We start from the raw sequence: 21,787 nt of genomic DNA, 5'->3' as shown, positions 1-21,787 counted from the left end.
AAATTTCATACCTGTACGTGAAACCTAGAGCCGGGGCAAAATGTGGGGGCAATAATTTACCGAATTTGCCCCCCCCAATTTTGAAAACCATATCACACGTAAATTTTCACCACTTCTGAAGCGTGTGCAAAGTTTCATGAGTTTTCGAGCATGTTTAGGCCCTCTAAAAAGCGATTCACTTTGGAGAAGAAGAAGAAGAAGAATAATAAACGGAGCAAAAACAATAGGGTCCTCTCACCATCGGTGCTCGGGCCCTAATAATATAAAAAAATTAAGTCTTGTGTAAGTGTGCATTTTGGAGTCACTGTACATATATTTATATCAATATGATTTTTGGTTTTAAGAAATAACTTTCTTCAGCAAGGACTAGATTAAATAGATTAAAAGTGACAGTAAAGACATTTATAATGTTAAAAAAGATTTCAGTTTCAAATAAATGTTTCTTTTGACCATTCTATTTATCAAAGAATCCTGAAAAAAACTTTAATTTTATAAAATATTCATAAATAATTTTAGCATTGTTGTACTTTCTTTTTTGTTGTTAATGATAAAAAAGTAAATATTACAATAATCCAGTAAAAACAACAACTCTATTACACTTTCAATGAGAAATAAAACTAGTTATTTTAAATTAATAATTTTAGTAATTTTAATAATGAAAAATTTAAAAATAAAATGAATATAAAATAATCCAATAAAAAACAACTCTATTACACTTTCAATAAGAAATAAAACAAATTATTTTAAATTAATAATTTTAGTCACTTGTTTCAATAATATATGATTAAAAGTCATAAAAAAGTCACAATACAAAAATGTTAATAGTCCTAAAAACAGGCTTAATTTGTGGGTAAAATCCACTGCTTTGTGCATTACAGAGTGTTCGGCTTCCCTGTCCATTACACTGACGTGTCCAACATGAGTCGACTCGCCAGGCAAAGGCTTCTGGGAAGGTCGTGGAGCGTGCCTGTGATTCGCCACCTCTTCGCTCCGCTGAAGGAATACTTTGCTTGTTTCTGAAGCTCCGCCCACCTCACGTCATGATGGCGTCATGACGTCTCTCTTCTTCCTTTCCTTTTCGATAAGCTCCACCCTCTTGTGTTCTTCATGTTTGCTCGTGGCCTGTGAATGGCTGGTGCTATCCTAAGATTAATATTCAACCCACTAGACAGCCACACTTCACATATTTATTTGAAGACATAACTCCAAATTTTTTATTTTCTTGTATTTTATTGTTCGACGTTTTCATAATTATTTTTATTTTTTGGTCATGTTTCAACTGTGATGACTCTTACTCTCTCACACATCTGACAGAGACAAAATGTGAGCGAGTTTGCAAGTGTATGTTTGTCCGAGCGTGAAAATATAGAGCACAAACCGCTGGTTAGCTAGTGTGAAACAGAAGCAGACGCTCTCTGGATGCTCGAACCGGGCGAGTCCTGTTCCCCGACCCCTCATCTGACGTTGCAGCGTTAACTAACTAGGAAAGATGTGGAAACTTTTCAAGCGTCGAGTCATTGTTCTGTCCTCACTGGAAGCGATACATATTTGATGTTTTATATATCTCACGGAAAATATGTGCCAGGTCATGTTTCACCCTAATATCAAAAGAAAAAAAATAGAAATTATATACTGCATCATGATTTTTATGACAATTAAACATCCCCTCCCTCCCCCTCCCAAATTTTATTATATATAAATGTCCTCTTTTTTTTCTTTTTTTTTTCATTATTGTAATGAAATATATTTATATATATATAAAGCATTTTTTTAAGTTACTCACTAATGAGAGTCACCATTGAGAATAAGAATTATTTTACAAAAAGTAGTTAAACATCCAGATTTTTTTGGGGGGGGGGGGGCATATGTTGTTATGAAAAAAGAAATGTAAATACTATTTTTGTTTTTTGATTTTTGGACGAAATTTTACCTCAGACATATTTACATGAGATTGATTAAGCAGTGCTGCCTATTATTTCTACCAGTACATGTATAGAAACCAGGCGAACCGCGGCTAGTTTTGACAAAGTGTCATGTTAACATTATCACTTGACGCTTTATCATATCATGCCTGGTTAGGACACGTGTAACATCTACACAAACATCATTTTCACGCATAAACACACTTTTCCTGTGAGAGAGAAGATGTGCTTGAAGAATCAACAATACACTGTTTACAGGTTACGTCTCTTAATATGGTACTACTAAACTACAGTTGACTTAACTATTCACACACAACTCCACTAACTCGACTATGGTGCTCTCTCTCTCTCTGTGTGTCTCCCTGTCTCTCTCTCAGCAATACGAACGCAGCACACAGTCCCGTATGATGCCTTTCTGCTGGAACCTATAGGGCACATACAGTGAGAGAGCTGTGTCACATCACACACACACGCATGCATGCTGAGAGCTGTTACACACTCACATTAATGTAGAAGAATAGTTAAAAAATGATATATGACTCACCCTCACCGAAGAGAGAATGTCATGCAGGTTTGTATTGACACGAGGGTGAGTAAAGATGACCGTTTCTTACTCCGTTGTGAGAGAAGTTTATTTACAATTTTTCTGTCGTGTCTGATGCAATATTCCGCCGGCAGACAGAAGCTGAACTTCCGCATGGGATTACTTGCATCCGATTCTGCCAGATCTTGCCGTTTTCACTCAGCACGTGTCCAGACACCACCACTCTTACTGTGTTGTTCAGTCAGGTATCAGGGATGTTGTGTAGTTTTAGCTCCTGCATGTGTTTCGGTGCAGGAACTCCATGGTGCAGCTTCATGGTGCTTCGTTCTCACTCTCTCCTGACTTGCGTTCTGCTCCCGGTTCAGCTCGGCTACGTTCACACCGCAGTCGCATGTTTTTTTGAAGGTAGTGTGAGTAAAAATTACATTTTCATCTTCCAACTAAGACACTTGTTTTTTTTTTTGCACAGTGATTTCAGTGTGAACAGACTGGTTCATGCATTTTTAAACAAACACTACTGTTCAAAAGGTTGGGGTCAGTACGTTTTTTTTTTTTTTTTTAAAGTAAATGAATACTTTTATTCAGCAAGGATGCATTTAATAGGTGAATAGTGGCAGTAAAGACGTTTATAATGTTACAAAAGATTATATTTCAAATAAACGCTTTTTTTTTTAACGTTCTATTCATCAAGGAAATTCTGGAGGAAAAAAAATGCATCCCGGTTTCCATAAAAATATGAAGCAGCACAACTCTATAATCAGAAATGTTTCTTGAGCAGCAAATCAGCATATTATAATGATTTCTGAAGGGTCATGTGACACTGAAGACTGGAGTAATGATGTTATTCAAATAGAAAACAGTTCTTTTAAATTGTAATAATATTTCGCATATTTTTATTGTCTTTTTGATCAAATAAATGAAACCTGACTTCCTTCAAACATTTGAATGGTAGTGTAGGTTCACGCTTAATTTAAATTGCCATATATTAAAATGTTTTGTAAATTCTACTAAATAAAGTGTTAAAAAGGAAATAATTATAATGCATTATCTTTTTTTATAAAAAAATATAATGGGGTCTTAAAGTCTGAGGCCAAATTGGATTCAAATTGTAATTTAAACATTTAGGATTTCAAATATCGACAAAATGAATGAACAAAAAATGTGTCGATTCTGAATCAGGCTCTCGCGGTGTGAACGTAGCCTTTCTCTCTCTCGTGCTGAACTGCGTACGCATCAGCTCGCGTGCTAATCTACCGTTCTGGTTTTTGATAGTCTGATACATTCAGTGCTCCTTGCTCGGGATTCTGGGAAAGTGGCCCATCTGTGTGATGTCATAAAAGCTGGTCACATGGTGCTCCCAGAATCCAGAGTCCTATTCTGGTGCAATCGGAGAGTTCACACTTGGATTACGTGCAAACTGGATTACTGTACAACTCTACTACGTGTGCTGTTTTATAATCCTGTTTCCGATCTGAAGTAAACAGGACTCTGGTGCTCACAGAGATGTGCTTCGAAACCGAGGATTTTTGTATAAATTTGATTAATTACATTGGCCCTCGCAGGAGGGTAGAGTTTATACAGATCACGTTTCAACCCGGAAAAGGAAACCTTTTTTGGTTTCTCTAATCAAACTAGCACATTAGACTACTTGTTATTTGAGGGTTGCTCATTTCTTTGAACTTTTGGCTGACATGTTGAAAGCAAGTCGACCAACTCATTACCTGAAAGACAGTTTTATTTTTTGCAGTTTAAATTCAGATTCAAACCTGAATGGTTATATCACAGTTGATGTTGAAATATGCTTATGGCCCACAGGTTATAGTAAACTTCTGCTTTAGCTCATGCTCAGAAACCGATCTTAAAGGAAAACATCCTGCCATTTAGACATTTGAACTCATTGGATTGTTGTTTGATGACAATAATAATTCACTTTGGGCAAATGTGATTCAAAACACTGTTATTTCAGTCCATTTTTGTCATAGCTTGAAAGAACAAGTGTCTACTCTCACTTTACCATGTTTCAATACTAAAAAAGTCGGCTTATTCTGTCTAGAAATGCCTCGCAGAGATAACGCAGACCATTTTAGTTGCCAAAAAGATTTTTATGAAAACTCTCATAACCGACATGATGTCTTTAGTTGGGTTTTGAAGACAAATTTCATCCCAACCCCCTTTTAATCATTTTCGGACATATTTTGCTCCAATATCATTTGCCGTGTGTTCACACTTGTAGTTCGGTTCTCTTGGTTCTTTTGGTCCAAAAGAGAAAATGATGCATTTAGTCCTGGTTCACATAGCATTCACAATATCATTTTTAAGACCGAACCTAAAGACTCAAAACAAAAAGACGTATTTTATGACGTTTATTTTGCGAACTTACCGAACATCCAAAGCAATGCTGTGTTCTGGGATAAATGCGCTCGGTGTGTGTGCGTAGCTACATATTGATGGTATTTTGACCTGCTGAGAATTCATATAGAGCTTATAAAATGTGTAAAGGAGTCAAAACAGCGACAGGAATCCCTCCGTCACACACACAAACCAAGATCTGCTGCGAGGAGACGCGGTTCTGATGCCTGTACCGAACTGTGATGGACAACATCACGACTATGATGAGTAAAAACAGGCATGCTTGAGCATTCTGTCCTTTTAGGGTCACATCTTATGACATTATGTCCAGTTTTTGGCTCGTTTACATGTCTTTGGTCCATGTTGCGTTCATATTTCAGTCGAACCGCACCGGAAGCGGATCGAGTCCCTTCTTCTCAGCGTCTCGGTCCGCTTGTTTGGTGCACCAGTGTTCAGATGGCAGCGTTCACACTTATTCAAATGAACCGTGCTAACAGAGCAATCGCACCAGTGTTCGTTTTAATCAAACCAAACTTAACAAGTGTGAGAGTTTTAAGAGTTCAAGGCGTTGAAAGCAAACATCTAAAATGCAGGATGTTCTCCTTTAAAGGTTCGCTTGGTAGGATCCAACTCCTTTAGCAGGATCTTTGTGGCACTGTGCTGGGTCGAACCGCTCGTAGCCTTAGAGTCTGTTTGTGTTCGTTTGGTGAAGGCTGGTGAATCTCGTAACGCAACGTGAGGTTTGATTGTTATTAGTCGAGACTTCAGTGGTTAATGAATTGTACATAAGGTTTTTTTTGTTTTTTTTAGAAATTTATTAAATTTTGTGTGGTGGGTGTTTTTGAATACTTTTAGAGTCATTCTGCCGTGATTATTGGCTAGTGTATGCATGGCTGTTATAATAAAGGGGTGGAGCTGTGAGTCAGAGATGGCCGTGTCCAAATAATAAAATGACCAGAGAATTCTTTTCTATTTATGAACCCGTGTGGGAAAGACGATTGACAGGTGATGCGTTCGAGAGCCGACCAGTAAGCCTGTTGTCAGCTTTAAAGAAGGCGGTGGTCTTGCGTGAGGTTATTTTAGGAATAATATTTCGAAGCGGAGAGACCGTGAGGAAGGGTTGTTTCAAAAAGGTGCTATACATTATTCTTAAATGATAATCTAGAAAAGAATGACGTGAAACTATATCGTTGAGAAGTGACTTGGTCTTGACAATGACTGTTTTTATGTTGTGTAGTCATGAAAAAGCACTATTATTTTACTCTTTTATGAATATATTAACAAAAAGCATTTTAACTTTGTACTTGATGAAAATAAAGTAAAAAAGAAAGGCGAATAAAAACAGAATATGTACAGATTCATGTGTTTTAGCCTAGACATTACTGTAGTATGTGCCTCTCAGTAAAAAAACATTCATTCATACTGTATTCACATGCTGCCTTCAGGTCACGTGGGAACGATCGTATTTACAAGTCGAATGCCGTCAAATTACCGGTGGGAAACTGGATTTTCTCGGATTTTTGAGTTTCATGTCAGTTAATCAATCTTATTGGTCATAATTTGGTTTCCATTGCGATTGTTGGCCACATTTAGTCCAATTAACTGAACTGTCAAAGAAAACGAGCTATAAAATGTGTTGGTTTATGAGGAAACAAAATCCAATTTTCCATCATTCCCTGCACTTAATGCACATCTTTTACCCTTCATTTTCTGCTAAAAAGCTTATTGTGTTTGTCAGGAAGTTAAATATGAAATACATTTTATTCCGATCACTTAAAAGCATTTCAGATTGACTTTCGAACTCGTAAGTGGGAGCTTCCCCGGAAGACTTAAAGGCAGCATTACTGTACACTGTTACCTATCTGCTTGGAAGTGATGGCAAAACTACATTACCCAACATTCCCTTCTACAAACTCCCTCCATGTACTCTTGCTAAGGTCAGACTATAATGTTTTTTTTTATATAATTGTTATTGCCTCAATATTTATTGCCCTACAGCCTCGTCCATTTGATCAGTCCACAGGTCTCTCTCTCTCTTTTACTTCCTTTCTTCATCCGCTGTAACACTCATTTAGCCTCACTCTCCCTCTCTCTCTCTCGGTGTGGCTGTAGTTCTGTTGTGTTTCGATGGTCTTTGGAGTGTTATAGTAGCAGCTCATCCTTCCATAATTCTCTCTGTACGCCGTGAAAGGAAAGGCGGCCAGACATGGCTTCTTTCCTGTGCACTTGTGCTGGGGAACACTTGAATTAAATGTACTGTTTTTGTGCTAAAATCACCCTTGTCGTGTCTTTCTTACGGTGTGAGTGAAGATCATTAACATCACACTGATTAACTTGAAACAACTTAAGTTTGGTCAGGGATGTTACACTTATCGACTGTTTTTGGTCATATGTTATACATATCTAACAAACATAAATCTACACACTCAAGTATGTGTATATACAGCGGGGGAAATAAGTATTGAACACGTCACCATTTTTCTCAGTAAATATATTTCCAAAGGTGCTATTGACATGAAATTTTCACCAGATGTTGATAACAACCCAAGGAATCAGTACATACAAAGAAACCAAAACAAATAAGCTCAGAAATTAAGTTGTGTGTAATAATGTGAAATGACACAGGGAAAAAGTATTGAACACATGAAGAAAGGGAGGCGCAAAAATTTCCCCCGCTGTATATGTATTTTAATACCTTCCACGCCCCTATACGATTAAATCAGATGTGAAAGGAACTATATAACCTATTTTAAAAGTGAAAGACTTTGCTAGATTTATGATGTTAATAATTGTGGGAATGCATATCACTGCCTTCGAAATGTGTCCATAACAACAGGGAATATTGTTTTATCGTTTACTGTTATATGGTAACAGCTGTCACAGCTCTGTGACGGTCACCTGAAGAACCTGCTTATCTTTAGTTTCGTTTCTCACAAACAGACCGTCATTCCACATTCACCACTATCCGAGGATCTCAGTCATCATCAAAATGTGGATGTGGATCCTGTTGGTGATTTGGATACTTTTATTCGTGGATGGTAAACAATTTTAGATTTTTTTTTTTTTCAGAGGGTTTTAAAATATTCTGCCACACGTAACACTTCACAATTAGGCCATGCATAACTATTAACTAACAATGAGCAATAGGCTTACATTTCTATCAGTATTCATTTATTCATCTTTGTTATCATTAGTTAAAAAAATACAACTTTTGATCTTAATAATGCATTAGTAGGCTAAATGTTCTAAGTAACATTAACTAAGATTACTAAATGCTTTAGTCTTTTTCATTGTTAGTTCTTGTTAATTAATGTTAACAACTGGAACCTTATTTGTTACCGAAATCGCATTTCCAACTTTCGTAATTACATAGCTAGGCTACATCTACTTAAGGCCTATTAAAACATTTTCGGTTACACTTTATTTTAAGGTGTCAATGTTACAGTGTAATTATATTTTTAAGTACTGAATAATTTTAATTAACAACATGTATATGATTCGTTTTTGTTTGAAGCAGGTTAGTTACATGTAATTATGCATAATTTACTGTTATTACTAGGCTATAAGTATATGTAACATGGACACTGTAAAATATTACCCACTGATCTATATAGAATGTCATTATATAGATCCGTGGTGTTACCACATTTTCAAATTTTTGTAATGGGATTTTTTTTCTCATTCACAGGAAAATCAATGAACGAGTGTCGTTTGTTTCTTCAAACTTTGGCAACCGCGACGTGTCAGCTTTACCTGGCGCTCTTGCCTCTACGTCATGTCGTTCAACACTTCACCAAAGCTGCCAGGAATATTTTTAGCGAACCATGTATGTGTGTTAATCACGATGAAAGGTACCGTTGTCCGTGTTTAAGAAAAGCGGCTGTTCGTTGCCTGGAGGGAGTGTGTTTGCTGTTGGAGTCTCTCTCTCAGTTGCTAGCAGTCGTGTCGTCTGTGTGTGTCGCTGTCAGACACGTCCTGCAGGGGGCGCTGTTTGTCGTCGTGTCCACGGCGCGCTGGCTGCAACAGATGATGCTCTTTAAAGACGACGTGGATGAATGGGAGAAAGAACAGAATCAACAGAGAGAGCGAATAGAGAAACAAAGAAGACAAGTGGAGGAAATACCTAGACGCTGTTGATCCATTAACAGGAAAAACGAGTGAAAGTGAGAAAAAAGGGGGGGACACAAGTTGACAATTCCTTAAAAGGATAGCTCACCCAGAAATTGCATTTCTTTTATAATTTACTCGCCCTCGAGACTTGATTTCTTTTTCTATGGAACATAAAAGCAGATTTAGAAAATCTGTTTTCTGAAATTTTGCACAAAACAGACAAAAGCGTCATAAGAGTAGCCTCTAAATCCGTACAATAGGTTTGTATTTATTGACTAATTGATAACCGGATAACCGGGGACAGAATGCTTAAGTTGCAAGTTTTGATAAACTTATTTTAAAGGTACTGTAAACGATTTACCTGTTGCTAACTACATATCTTCTTAAAGGGATATTTCACCCAAAAATGTTGTTTCCAACCTGTATGATTTTCTTTCTTCTGTTGAACGCAAAAGAAGATATTTTGAAGAATGTTGGTAACCAGCCAGTTGATGACACGCATTGACCTCCATAGTATTTTTATTATTTTTGTCCTACTATGGAAGTCAGTGGCTACTGTCAAATGTGATTGCCAACATTCTTTAAAATATCTTCTTTTGTGTTAAACAGAAAGAAACTCAAAAAGGTTTGGAGCAAAATGAGGGTGAGAAAATTATGACACAATTAAAAAATTTTGGGTGAACTATCCCTTTAACATATGTGTGTTTATATGAATTATGGTTTCACTTTCTGACTTTTCTTTGAAGAGACTTTATTTCATGTTTCTTTGTGTTGCTTCAATCAACAAAGGAATGTACATAATCAAGTAATCAAGATTTTATTACAATGATATCATACAAAAATATATTTGAAAAAATATGCAATTAAAAAAATATTTCATTAATGCAATTATTTGATTATCAAATTTTAAAACGTTAAATTGCTTGATAAATATACTTAAAAGATAAGTATATCTACAAATGTATATTTTGCTGTATCAATATGTCTATATATATCTATATAATATATCAATATCATTATTGTCTGTAGGATTTTCACATTTTCACAAAATGAAATGATCTGTATTGCCATAACAGTCCAAAATAGCTGAATTTCTACATCTAGAGCTGCTACTGCAGGTTAACTCTGTGTTTGACACTAAAAACACATATGGTACTAATACTTTTTAGCACTTCTACAATAAAAGATTTGATAGTAGCTGTAGTCCAATTCTTCTCATCACAGTCTGGCGTCTACACTGATTCGAGGGGTCCATCCATCATCTGTCATAAAGAAGAGAAAGTACAACACATTACACTACTCAACAGAGCAGATATACCCTTTAGTTTCCAGCAAAACAAAAGATAGTAGATCAGAACAAAAATCAATCAATAATCTTACTCAGCGTGTCCCATATTCTCTTCACTGCAGATTTATTCACTCTAAACTCATTCTGGTCGTCGCTGAGATAAAGAGAGACATGTTATTGTTAATATCTTCATTTCTGTGCTCATACATCAATTGAAATGTCAAAGTTCATTTCTTAGATGTGTGTTGTATCTGTTTACACTGTAGTTTTGGTCACAGCAGCCATCCTGAGCAAAGCTGAGAGAACGTTCCTCTGTAGGTCAGATGATAAACCCTCATACGACTGAACTTCACCTGAGACAGAGACGTAACTTTACCTGAGAGACTGTTACATAATCATCAAGTGTGTAAGTCTTCAACTGATAATAACCCACACCTGAAATAAGGAGCTTCATAATGAAACTGCGGATGCTGGTTGAAAACATCTTCTCTTTGAATGTCTGCGAGCTCGCTTCACACAGGTACCTAAACACCAGCTAAACACACTGATATCAGTGCTGACGTGTTCAACATCCTGTAACTCACCAATCCACATGGTGAAGTGCCTGGACAATTGTGTAGATGACTACAATCACCTGGTAACTCTCAATAAAAGGCTGCAGAATGGCTCTGAGGAAGACGATGGTTTCCTGGCCGTCGTCTCTCACATGGACCTCTTCATCAGAGCGGCCGATCACACCGGACTGCTGTAGCAAAAGGCAGCCCTCCTCATAGTCCTGAGAGAGAAGCAGATGTTTAGATGGATGTCCTGTTGTTCAACAGCTTCATTTAGACAATCAGACTCACCTGAACCGCTTGACCAGGAATGAACACAAACTCATTGGAAAAGAGCTCCAGAAGGAACTTAAAATGATGAAAGACGTCATCTGGAAAGGAAACAGAAATGGTTATGGTTTATTCACCCTCATGTCCTTCCAAACCCGATTTCTTTCTTGTGTGGAACACAAAACATTAGTAGAATGTACATGCTGCTTTATTCACAGTAAAAGTGAATGGGAGATCCAGAAAAGTCATGTTTTTGAGTCATACAATAGCTTTGAGTGAGTAACAGACTAATATTTAAAGCCTCACTAAAACACACAGCATTATTCAATATGGTGACGTAATTGGCACTTAAACAGGAAGACAGGGTGGGACATATCGATCAGCTCCTCCCCAATATCACAGCTCGTCCAGAGCCGCTGAGCTCAGCAAAGCCGCATCCGACATCTCTACAGTCTAATAGAATACCATTTTAGATTTAATATGAAACTGTTACTAAAGCAAAATAGTGAACATAGTCATGCTGAGGATGTGTAGTTTGAAGTGTGTAATTTTTGTTGGTGCATGGCTTCGATGATGTCTCTTCTACTTGACAGTGCTGTTTCTAATATCTGACCGTTTCTCCTCCTGATCTCCTCCATATCGCTTTAAAATAGAGCATTCTGTCCAGAATTCAAATGCGTCCGATAAGTTTTGTGATCTGCGCCGACTCGCACATATGATCCGCTCTGTGTATCGTGTCTCTGGACCGGAGCTGCGGCGGTTCACGCGGCACTAACGTGAAACCAGACTTCATTCGCCCCGAAGGAAAGCATATTTACACTGTCTGAATTGTATAAATATATTGCACCATATGTGCCATTCACCATGTAGAAAATAGTAACTGTGAACAAGTGACTGATTTCAGCCGCAGCTTCAGCATCTATTTATAGTGTAGGGCCGGGACGATTCTAGAGAGCATTTGATTGGACAGAAAATCTGATGAGAAGCTGAAGTGCAGAGTGATGTCATCAAAACCTTTGATCCATATTGGCGGAAGTGAGAGACTGTAAGTTTTGAACGCTTTTTCTTCTACAGTAAATGTACATTTTGTCATTGTTTTGGAGCACACTAACTTAGATAACCTTAAGGCTAACATATTAATACTAAAAGCCAAAAAAACTTACATTTTAATTGCATGGGGACTTTAAGTATAGTTTATTTACTGAAAATCATCCCTTACAAGTTTGCATAGTAATATGAAATACATTTATGGTGCTTTTTTTCCATACATTTTAAAGCTTAAAGTTTGAAATCAGTTCTTGTAAATTCCTTAAAATATCGATGTTCTACAGAAGAAAACAATTTTTGCAGTGAATAACATGAGGGTGAGTGAAACCTATGAAAACTTCCTGTGATACTCTTATAGGCTGCATTCCAGTCCAAAATTGTCATGCCCTTAACTAACTTCCCTCCGTCTCGTTCACTCGGATGTACGTCATCGCTTACGTTACACGAGTGCCCACTACTGGCGGAACCTTTGCAATAGACGTGCTAAGCCCTTGATCACTTAAAATCCACTATGGGGTTGATTTATTTTATATTTTTTTCCCTTACGAACTTGTTGAATGCAGCATTCTATATGTATATAGGTGTGTTTGAGTTGTTAAAAATTGAGTTGTTTGTGGTGGGGTAAATTAAACGCAATATGCGTTGACGTCACAATCGTGTTGCATTGTGGTAAATGGAGCTGCCTGAAGTGTGCATATGAAGTAGACTTAAGCGAGGGTCTGTCCATATAAACTTCCCTCGTCAACTTCACGAAGTGGAACACACTTCAAAATGGCGGCAGGGATTCCCCCGAGGGGAAGTGCTTAGGGAAGTTCGCAAGTGCACGTGTCTAAAAGTGGACTGGAACGCAGCCAGACTACTCACCTGTCCTGCTGCTTACAGCTGTTGTGATTGCAACTGCCACCATAGCTGGCCGTGTGAATACATGCACTGCTTGATTCCTGTAGGAGGCGCACATGAGCACAGCAGCAGCACGTCTGAACACGCCCTCCTCTTGAATGACAGGTCCTGGACCCGCCTCCTCCACTAAATAGACACGCCCCCTCTCACAGCGCACTACTGAGTGATGCAGGGTCATGCTCGATGACATCACTTCAGAATCCAAAACATGCTCTACAAAACAAAAAGAGGGAGAGAATGTTATGTTTTCCCACTACACAGTTGCTAGGGTGGTCAAGTCTGAAGTTTCCAAACTTTTCCATTAAAAATATCACAATAAAATCATTATTTTTGCTATGAAGAAGTTATTATTGTAATTAACAGGGCTTAAACAAGCATCTTTTCTTTCCTCAAAACTCAACACACAAATTTAAGAACTTCTATCCTGTTCATCCTGTGTGATTGCCATAGGAACAGCCCTGAATGGGGGTTTTGTTGTTTTTTGTTGATCCCAGTCACATGTTTGGCTTTAGTCCCAGAATTAAAGAACCGTCCCAAGTTGTTCACAATACCTAGAAAGCTAAACTAGTAAGAGAACCTTGGAAAGATACAGAAGTACAGAGCTCAAACTATACTGTGTAAGTGTTTTCTCTATGGAAAGCATTTGCTGTTGATTTTAAGGCAAAAAATAATCAAATTGTCCCAAAATTGTGTTTAGAGTAAGGTACTTACTGTACCATTGAAGTATATGGGGCATTCCATAGGGTATATTGTTGTCTTCCATACAGATATGTGTGTTTTTGTGATGTAAAGTTGTCTAAACTATGCTTTTAGTATTGGGACAACTGTTTAAAACAGATAAAGTTCTGGTTATGTGCTACTCTGAACTTTGCAGAAAGTTTTCAAACATTTCTGTTATTTGCAGAAATACTGCATTATCATGACCAGAACAGGAGATGAAATATGAAATATAATTTTGCAGCACACTAGTCTCACATGTTTATGTGTAATGTTTACTTTTTGATGACTTCCCCTGTAAGTGCCTTTTTTTAAAAACTGACAAATAAGCCAAAATTACTTTCTATGCTAATTGACTGCATGCCACAGAATGTATCTTGCACTGAACAAACGATCTTCCTTTAAAGGAGCTGATTGTATGTTCTATTTATTGAATGTCATCTCTACATGTATCCTTACTGGGCCATCTGATGTGGGCTCCAAACTGCAGGGCGATTCTCCTCACCCAGAGGGTTTTGTTGGTCAGCAGGTCCAAATCAATGCCCTGGAGGTTCTGGAGGAGAACCACGACCATCAGGTTCCAGGCGCTCAGTACCGCATTTCTCTCCTGCAAACGGATGATCATGTGGGCTAGACCAGATACAAACTCCTGTGTCTCCTTATTGGGCTTCATGGGCAGGTCTCTGTTATTGAGACAGAAGAAAAAAAAGAGTGAAGTGAAGTACTGTATATCCCACAATGCAATGCAGTCCACTTGACCTTGCATTTACACTGTGGGGGCCTGAACAGCAACCATGATTTTTAAAATCATATTATTTCACAAGACTGCCAAAAGGTGTCAGCCGTTAAGCGACTGAACGCCAGTGGGCGGGGCCAGTGGTGTGATGATGTATAGCTATTCGCTGTTTCCTTGCTCTGGAGGCAGGCATATGCAAATGAATTTGCCTGTGTGATGTCACAGATTACACAATATCTAAACAAGCTGTTTTTGGAGCTTGATTAAAGCTACACTGTGTAATATTTTAAGTTGATTTTTAGCAGTTTGGGATTGCTAAGAGATTGCTATCAGCTCCAAATGCGACGCGAGTCCCGCGGATATAAAAGGAATATGAACATTTCATTCTACCGAACTACACGCAGAATTACTACTCACAGGTCAGTTTATTAGACAAATTAAACTTGTGAGGTAACGCAGCGCTGTTTCACTTGGTCTAACATTACACTATCACACTAAACTGCATTTGAATGTGTTGAAATGTATGTGTTAGTCTGTCTGTATGAGACTAGCAGTAAGCTAGATCAACATTAGAATAACATACAGATCAAATTCTGACATTTTATCATTGTTGAACTATAAAACATTGATTAGTTTTATGTAAATGTGCTCACCTGTTTAATAAAGTACATGTAGGAGCGGTCGAAGTCTCGGACGTGGAGCTCTCGTTTATATACTGTCTATGGGAGCTCTCGGCATCTCGAAAACACCGCGCTGATATTGATTCTCGTTTTAGTTCTACTTTTTTTATCCAAAGTCTGCTTGCCATGGTCCATGATGTTTGAACGAAACAACAACAGCGTGCAAATAGACATTGCGAACTACAAAGTTGTCCGCGTCAGTCGCTTTGGTATCAGACGGCTCTGGTTCATAGCTCTGGTTGCCATGGCAGCACGAGCGGAAACCAGGGACAACACGGATATGACGCCATTGGCGGCGACAAAACGGAAATAAAGAAACGGGACGTTTCTCAAATTAAATTACAAATTTCTCCTGGTTTGAAAGTTGTTGGAAACAGTCGGGATAATGTAAGTACACAACTAAAAAATATATATAACATAGATATAGTGATTTTTGCTATTTTTAAAGCAAAAAAGTTACATATTGTGCCTTTAAGTATTCTCGTAAGTGTATAATCTGCAATTTAGAATACATACGAGCGAGTCGCTCAAATGGCGGAAGCCATGTTGCGCATCCATCTTGAAAATACATTAGACAAAGAGGGACATACCTGGAAATTCAAGTTTCACCTTTCGCGTTTTTACACTCAGCGGCACCGTGACGAATGCGAGAGGGAGATTACTCATGTCTGCCGGCAGATTTGAAATAATACGGCCACCGTAGGAGTTAAAACGCCCTCGGAATGGGAGGGGCTAGAAAGTAATATTCAGTTGGTAGTCATATACAATTTCTCCCATTACAAGATGGGAGAAAATCCTACACAGTGTAGCTTTAAATAAATGAGGAAAGAGGATGAAATTTTAAGCTATGAAACTTGCAGGAAGTTTTAATGAAACAAAGACTTCTTATATGTCAAATGCACAAGGAAATTTTGATTCCTCATGTCATGATCTCTTTTAATAATTTAGCACTGCATAATGCAGACTATTTCACATATTATTATTTTTTTTAATTGTCACGTGTGTATATATTACCTGGGTACCAGATTGTACTGCCTGCGGTTTATCTTTCCTTTGACCAGGTCTCTAACAGACACAGGGTTTCCAAAGCACACATGCATGCAGCCGTAATCCTCCTTCAGAACCGTCCTGGCCTTCAGCAAACCCTGCAGATCACAGCAAGAGCTCAGCACCAAGTTCATTCCTTCATATTTTGAAATGCATGAGACTTCGGCTCGCTTTAACAGCTGTACCCCTGTGGTCTCTCTTGGTTTAGGCACACCCAGCAGCTCATGAGCGAGAAGCGACTCCTCCAACACACGCTCGTAACTGATGCTGATGGGGACCAGACTGATGTCAAACACCTCTCCTTTAAAAATGGGCTCCAACACCATGTGCATCATTCCTGTGAGGATGCGAACAGAACTCAGGGACCAAGAACATGAAGAGCCTCACATTTCCATCTTACTATCTTAAATGTAATCTTACCCAATTTTGGTGTGAGAGATTTGAGCGTTCTACTCCGTAATCCTTCAACATAAAACTCTAATGGAGCATAACCTGTCTGCAGAAAAACTGCCACTGTGAGTATCAGTGCTAACAAATACACTACCATTCAAAAGCCTGGGGTTCAGTAAGATATTTTTTATCTTTTATTCAGCAAGGATGCATTCAATTGATGAAAAGTGACGGTTAAACGTACAGTATGGGATTTTTTCTCCACTAGGGGTCGCTAACCTATTTACAATAACAAAGGCGTAGTTTAATGACGCAACATTTGCTAAGAATTATGGATCTTGTCGTCAACGTCAAGCCGACCGATCTAATAATGTTTATGGATGACTGAATACATCGATGTTTTTGTCATGACTATGATATGAAGCAGTTCGGGATTGCTAAGAGACAGCTATCAGCTCCAAACGCGACGCGAGTCCCGCGGATATAAAAGGAATATGGACATTTCATTCTACCGAACTACACGCAGAATTACTACTCACAGGTCAGTTTATTAGACAAATTAAACTTGTGAGGTAACGCAGCGCTGTTTCAGTTGGTCTAACATTACACTATCACACTAAACTGCATTTAAATGTGTTGAAATGTAACGTATGTGTTAGTTTGTCTGTATGAGACTAACATTAGCAGTAACGTTAAGCTAGATCAACATTAGAATAACATACAGATCATATTCTGACATTTTATCATTGTTGAACTATATAACATTGATTAGTTTTATGTAAATGTGCTCACCTGTTTAATAAAGTACATGTAGGAGCGGTCGAAGTCTCGGACGTGGAGTTCTCGTTTATATACGGTCTATGGGAGCTCTCGGCATCTCGAAAATTGATTCTCGTTTTAGTTCTCCTTTTTTATCCAAAGTCTGCTTGCCATGGTCCATAATGTTTGAACGAAACAACAACAGCGTGCAGATAGACATTGTGAATTACAGTGGTCCACGTCTGTCGTCTTGGTTACTATCAGAGGGCTCTGGTTACCATGGCAGCACGAGCGGAAACCAGGGACAACGCGGATATGACGCCATTGACTGCGACATAACGGAAATAAAGACACGGTCCGTTTCTCTGGATTTAGAAGTTAATTGGAACTGTCGGGATAATGTAAATACACAACTTTAAAAAATATATAACATAGATATAGTGATTTTTTATATTTTTAAAGCAAAAAAAATACATATTGTGCCTTTAAGACAATAATAATATTACAAAAGATGCTGTTCTTTCGAACTTTCTAGTCATCAAAGAATCCTGGAAAAATGTATCCCGGTATCCTATATATATATATATATATATATATATATATATATATATATATATATATTAGGGGTGGAACGGTACACATAAGTCACGATTCGGTTCATACCTCGGTTCAGACATCACGGTTCGGTACGAGTTCGGTACAATGGAGGGAAAAGCAAAACAAAAATGCAGAAGGCTTGTGCATGTCTCAGGCTGTACCACCAAAGGAAAATAAATGTCTTAAGCCTTGTATTTTTTAAATAAGATTTATTAATAAAGTAAAGGCATAGAACCAGTTTATTTGTAGTGCACTGACAATAGTTTTATATAATTAGTTTATTAATTCAATTACTAAAAAGACAAAAATACCTTGAGATATGTTTGGTAATTGTACCTGAATGAATTGAAAATTAATTTGCTACATTTCAGATTAATATATTTGTTTTCCTTAATATTTTAATTAACAGTAACTTAAACACTTTGCAGTTTGAATGATGTCCTGCATAAACAAAATGACGGAGTATGTTTTTATGTTTACACACACACAGACTTTTCAATCGCGACCGCGCCTCTCTCTCTCTTTATCTCTCTCTCACACACACACAACATAGCCTATTCCAGAATTGCAAATTGCAATCTTTACCTCGCAGCCTGCTTCAGAGCTAAGGCGTGACTACAGATTAGGTGTCCCTAAAGAACCCGCGTATCTAACAGCAGTTCCGCATAACATTAATTAATTTACATGCGAGTTTTATTTATTTTTATACCGTGTATTCTCCGTGTAAATTTATGTACCGAACCGTGACGCCCGTACCGTTTCGGTTCAATACGAATACATGTACCGTTCCACCCCTAATATATATATATATATATATATATATCACGCAGCACAACGGTTTTCAATATTGATGATATTAAGAAATGTTTCTTGAGCATCAAATCAGCATAATAGAATGATTTCTGAAGGATCATGTGACACTGAAGACTGGAGTAATGATGCTGAACATGCAGCTTTGCATCACAGGAATAAATTACATTTTAAAATATATTCAAATATAAAACAGTTCTATTAAGTTTAAATAATATTTCACAATATTACTGTTTATACTGTATTTTTTGTTCAAATAAATTAAGCCTTGTTGAGCAAAAGAGACTTCTTTTAAAATCATTAAAAATCTTACCGACCCTAAACTTTTGAATGGTTGTGTACAATAATGTCTTTAAAAAAAAGGGGGATAAAAAGAAATAATAAAGCATGCACTAAATTCTCACCCGCACAATCGTTCTGACATACTCAGACAGCACCGCCCAGTACAGCTTGTCTGAGCCAATGGCACGACGGATAAAGAACGCGCCTGACCGTCGAAAGATCTCACCAATCAGCTTCATCCCCATCAGAGCTGTTAGAGAAATAAAGGTGGAGATTTGGATGATGCACTAAGCAGATTTGTGTTTACGCTTTGACATGACAGCATTTAGTGGCCACTGTGAGGGCATGCCCACCTTACAGCTTTAAGTGTTAGTCATTTCAAACATTTGTCTAAAGTGTTGGGCATTACTTGGTGCACCTTTAAAATAAAAAATACATGATGTGACTGTGAGATTTGGCCACCAACAACTACAACAGAAATCTGTAGATACTTGCGAATTCCGGCTGCAATGACGGGGATAGAGAGGTCATAAGTGAACATGATGTAAGACAAAACAAGGAAGTCCATGTAGCTCCTGTGATTGGGCATAAGGATGACGGGATGCTCCTGAATGGCCTGCTGGAGCTAAATGATAACAGAATTCAAATTTTTTAGTGAAGCATTCCTTTAAAAAAAAAAAAAATCATTTTTAATGAATGGAAAGGACAGGAAAACACTAACACGTGTGAGTCCTTCCTCGTTGACATGTATAGAGCTGAACACTCTTTTTAAAACTTTGGTCATTGCGAAACCCAGCAGTCGAATGAATCCCAGCTGAAGGTTTTGACTCATCTCATTCAGTAACGCAGACGCTTCCTCTAGAACTGCCTCACGCGGCTCATTGCACTCAACCATGATCTATGAGTGTGAGCAAGAAACAGTGAACAAAAACTGCTATGACATCTTAACTACTGTATCTCACTCTTTCTCTCTCACCTCTTGTATGACGTAGCTCAGGTGCTGGGATTCAAGCACTGTCTTGTTGAGAGCGGCAGCTGAAAGGGGTGTGGCTCCACGGTATGGCTGAGGGTTAAAGGTCCGCAAGGCGTGGCTTAAGTCATTGCTCCGCCTCCTCTCCTCCAAAATGTCAAAGAAGCCATCAGGTTCTGCACTCAGTGCTTCAGCAATCTAATACACACAATATTGCTTGTTCAATCAACAAGAAAGCTAAATATTGTATTTATATATTGTATGTTGGTTACATTTAGGTTATGTGCAGTTTACGTACTTGAACGGATAAAAAATATTAACATTAATTTGATAAAAATGACCTAAATGGTAGTAAATTGACTCGAAACATCAAGTTTATGAAATTTATTTATGAACAATATTTTATATAAAACATAGCCTATATTTAATAAAACATGTTGAACTCAAAAACTACAAGAACATCAAAGCCATAAATCTAAACAAGTTGTGTTCCAAATTTGAGGTTGATATCTCAAAAAATAAGCTTTAAGCGTAATGTTTTTTACTGTACAAAGTACAAACTGTATATTCTCTCCCCTTACACTAACCCTACCCCTAAACCTACCCATCACAGAAAACTGCATTTTTACATTTTCAACAAAAAAAACAAACAAAAAACTCATTCTGTATGATTTATAAGCTTGTTTCCTCATGGGGACCTCAATTTAGGTCCCCACGGTAACACTAGTCCCCATGAGTCAGTGGTTTCAATGGGGACATTAAGGTCCTAAGTGTAGCTATTTTTGTGTACCTAGTATACATTTTATTAATTTATTAAGATTTATTAAAGGAAATTGGGGTTAAATAGTAAAATGTCCAATAAAAATACACACGTGTGCCAAAATGTATGCAGTTGGCAATTGACACAGGCAAATGATCTGGAAAAAAACTGCAAAAAAAACCTAAAATGTAACTTACATAAGGACGCACAGGGGTAAAACAAAACAAAACAAATACAATTGTGATTATTCTCATTATTTTAACTTTGTGAATGGGCTCATGAGACACGAGCTTATAAAAATAAACCGTTAAACTGACTCGAGCAGCGCGAACAATGTAACAATATATATAACCTATATATAACAATATAGACGATTTACTTACATGATTTATTTTCAATTGAGGTGAATTATTTTGAAGAAGCGCGCGTCCATTCGTAAGTTTTTAACGTTTACTGTTTTGTTTTGTTGCTCGTTTTCCGTGTCTTTCAATAAAGAAACCGAAACAAAAAGCCTTGTCACACCGAGTTCATACAGCCACAAAAACATCATTAGATGGTCATTATAATTACCGAAGATGTAACGTTACACTCCAAGCGTTCCTCGTTGATTATTATGAGTGAGAGCGATATAGTTTTGTTGCGTTGTGTCGCTCTCAGTGTGTACACGGTATTATAATGCACGTCCGGACCAAATAAATATACAAACATAACTTAACAACAGATATATCATGTTCATACCAAGCGCTCCATGTCCCACGCAGAAGCAGGTGCTCTTCTCCCCCTCCTCTGACATCAGAGTCAGTGACTGAACCCCCACAGACCGACACTCGGACCGGAGCCCAGAGCCAATGAGCGCGCGCACCGCGGGAACGCCTCTGTCGCGTGACCTGTCACCCCCAATAATCTCCAATCTCTAAAGATAATCAGTTTTTTATTACACAAATGAACGAACTAATTATTTTTATAAAAGATTTGAATGAATGTATGGAAGTTTTTTCCTGCTTAAAAATATTAAATAATTAATCAAAGTCTCAAAACATCTGTTTGAATGTTAA

General features: G+C 37.7%; 2 protein-coding genes across 11 annotated transcripts in view; one reads left to right on the top strand and one right to left on the bottom strand.

The window, feature by feature from the left end:
• Positions 1–1,606, top strand: part of dnmt3aa (DNA (cytosine-5-)-methyltransferase 3 alpha a) — a 55,678-nt gene extending 54,072 nt beyond the window's left edge. For all 6 annotated transcript variants that reach the window (XM_084091859.1, XM_084091861.1, XM_084091860.1 and 3 more), the window contains one exon: positions 879–1,606. In XM_084091859.1, the coding sequence (XP_083947985.1) occupies positions 879–1,020 (142 nt within the window). In that variant the 3' untranslated portion in view covers positions 1,021–1,606. The remainder of the gene's footprint in view (positions 1–878) is intronic.
• Positions 1,607–9,726: 8,120 nt separating this feature from the next.
• On the bottom strand, positions 9,727–21,580 carry gnpat2 (glyceronephosphate O-acyltransferase 2). Of its 5 annotated transcripts, none has more exons than XR_014603450.1 (16): positions 21,471–21,580; positions 19,979–20,170; positions 19,724–19,900; positions 19,498–19,627; positions 19,125–19,252; positions 16,585–16,660; positions 16,350–16,501; positions 16,132–16,262; positions 14,161–14,384; positions 12,949–13,197; positions 11,059–11,138; positions 10,848–10,988; positions 10,649–10,769; positions 10,473–10,566; positions 10,306–10,367; positions 9,727–10,187 (listed from the first exon to the last, which is right to left on the bottom strand). XR_014603450.1 is itself a non-coding variant. In XM_084091854.1 (16 exons), the coding sequence occupies exons 1-16, from the start codon at positions 21,480–21,482 to the stop codon at positions 10,144–10,146; spliced, it is 1,992 nt and encodes a 663-aa protein (XP_083947980.1). In that variant the 5' UTR covers positions 21,483–21,580; the 3' UTR covers positions 9,727–10,143. The 5 variants fall into 5 exon arrangements, 4 of the variants coding, with proteins under 4 accessions (XP_083947980.1, XP_083947983.1, XP_083947982.1 ...); XM_084091854.1 differs by having other exon boundaries at positions 10,649–10,748; XM_084091857.1 differs by having other exon boundaries at positions 10,649–10,748; positions 19,494–19,627; positions 21,471–21,539.
• Positions 21,581–21,787: the final 207 nt, after the last annotated feature.

This window comes from Abramis brama (genome assembly GCF_963993115.1).
Source record: "Abramis brama genome assembly, chromosome: 18".
Taxonomy (NCBI): domain Eukaryota; kingdom Metazoa; phylum Chordata; class Actinopteri; order Cypriniformes; family Leuciscidae; genus Abramis; species Abramis brama.
This window is presented reverse-complemented; position numbering and strand designations above follow the sequence as displayed.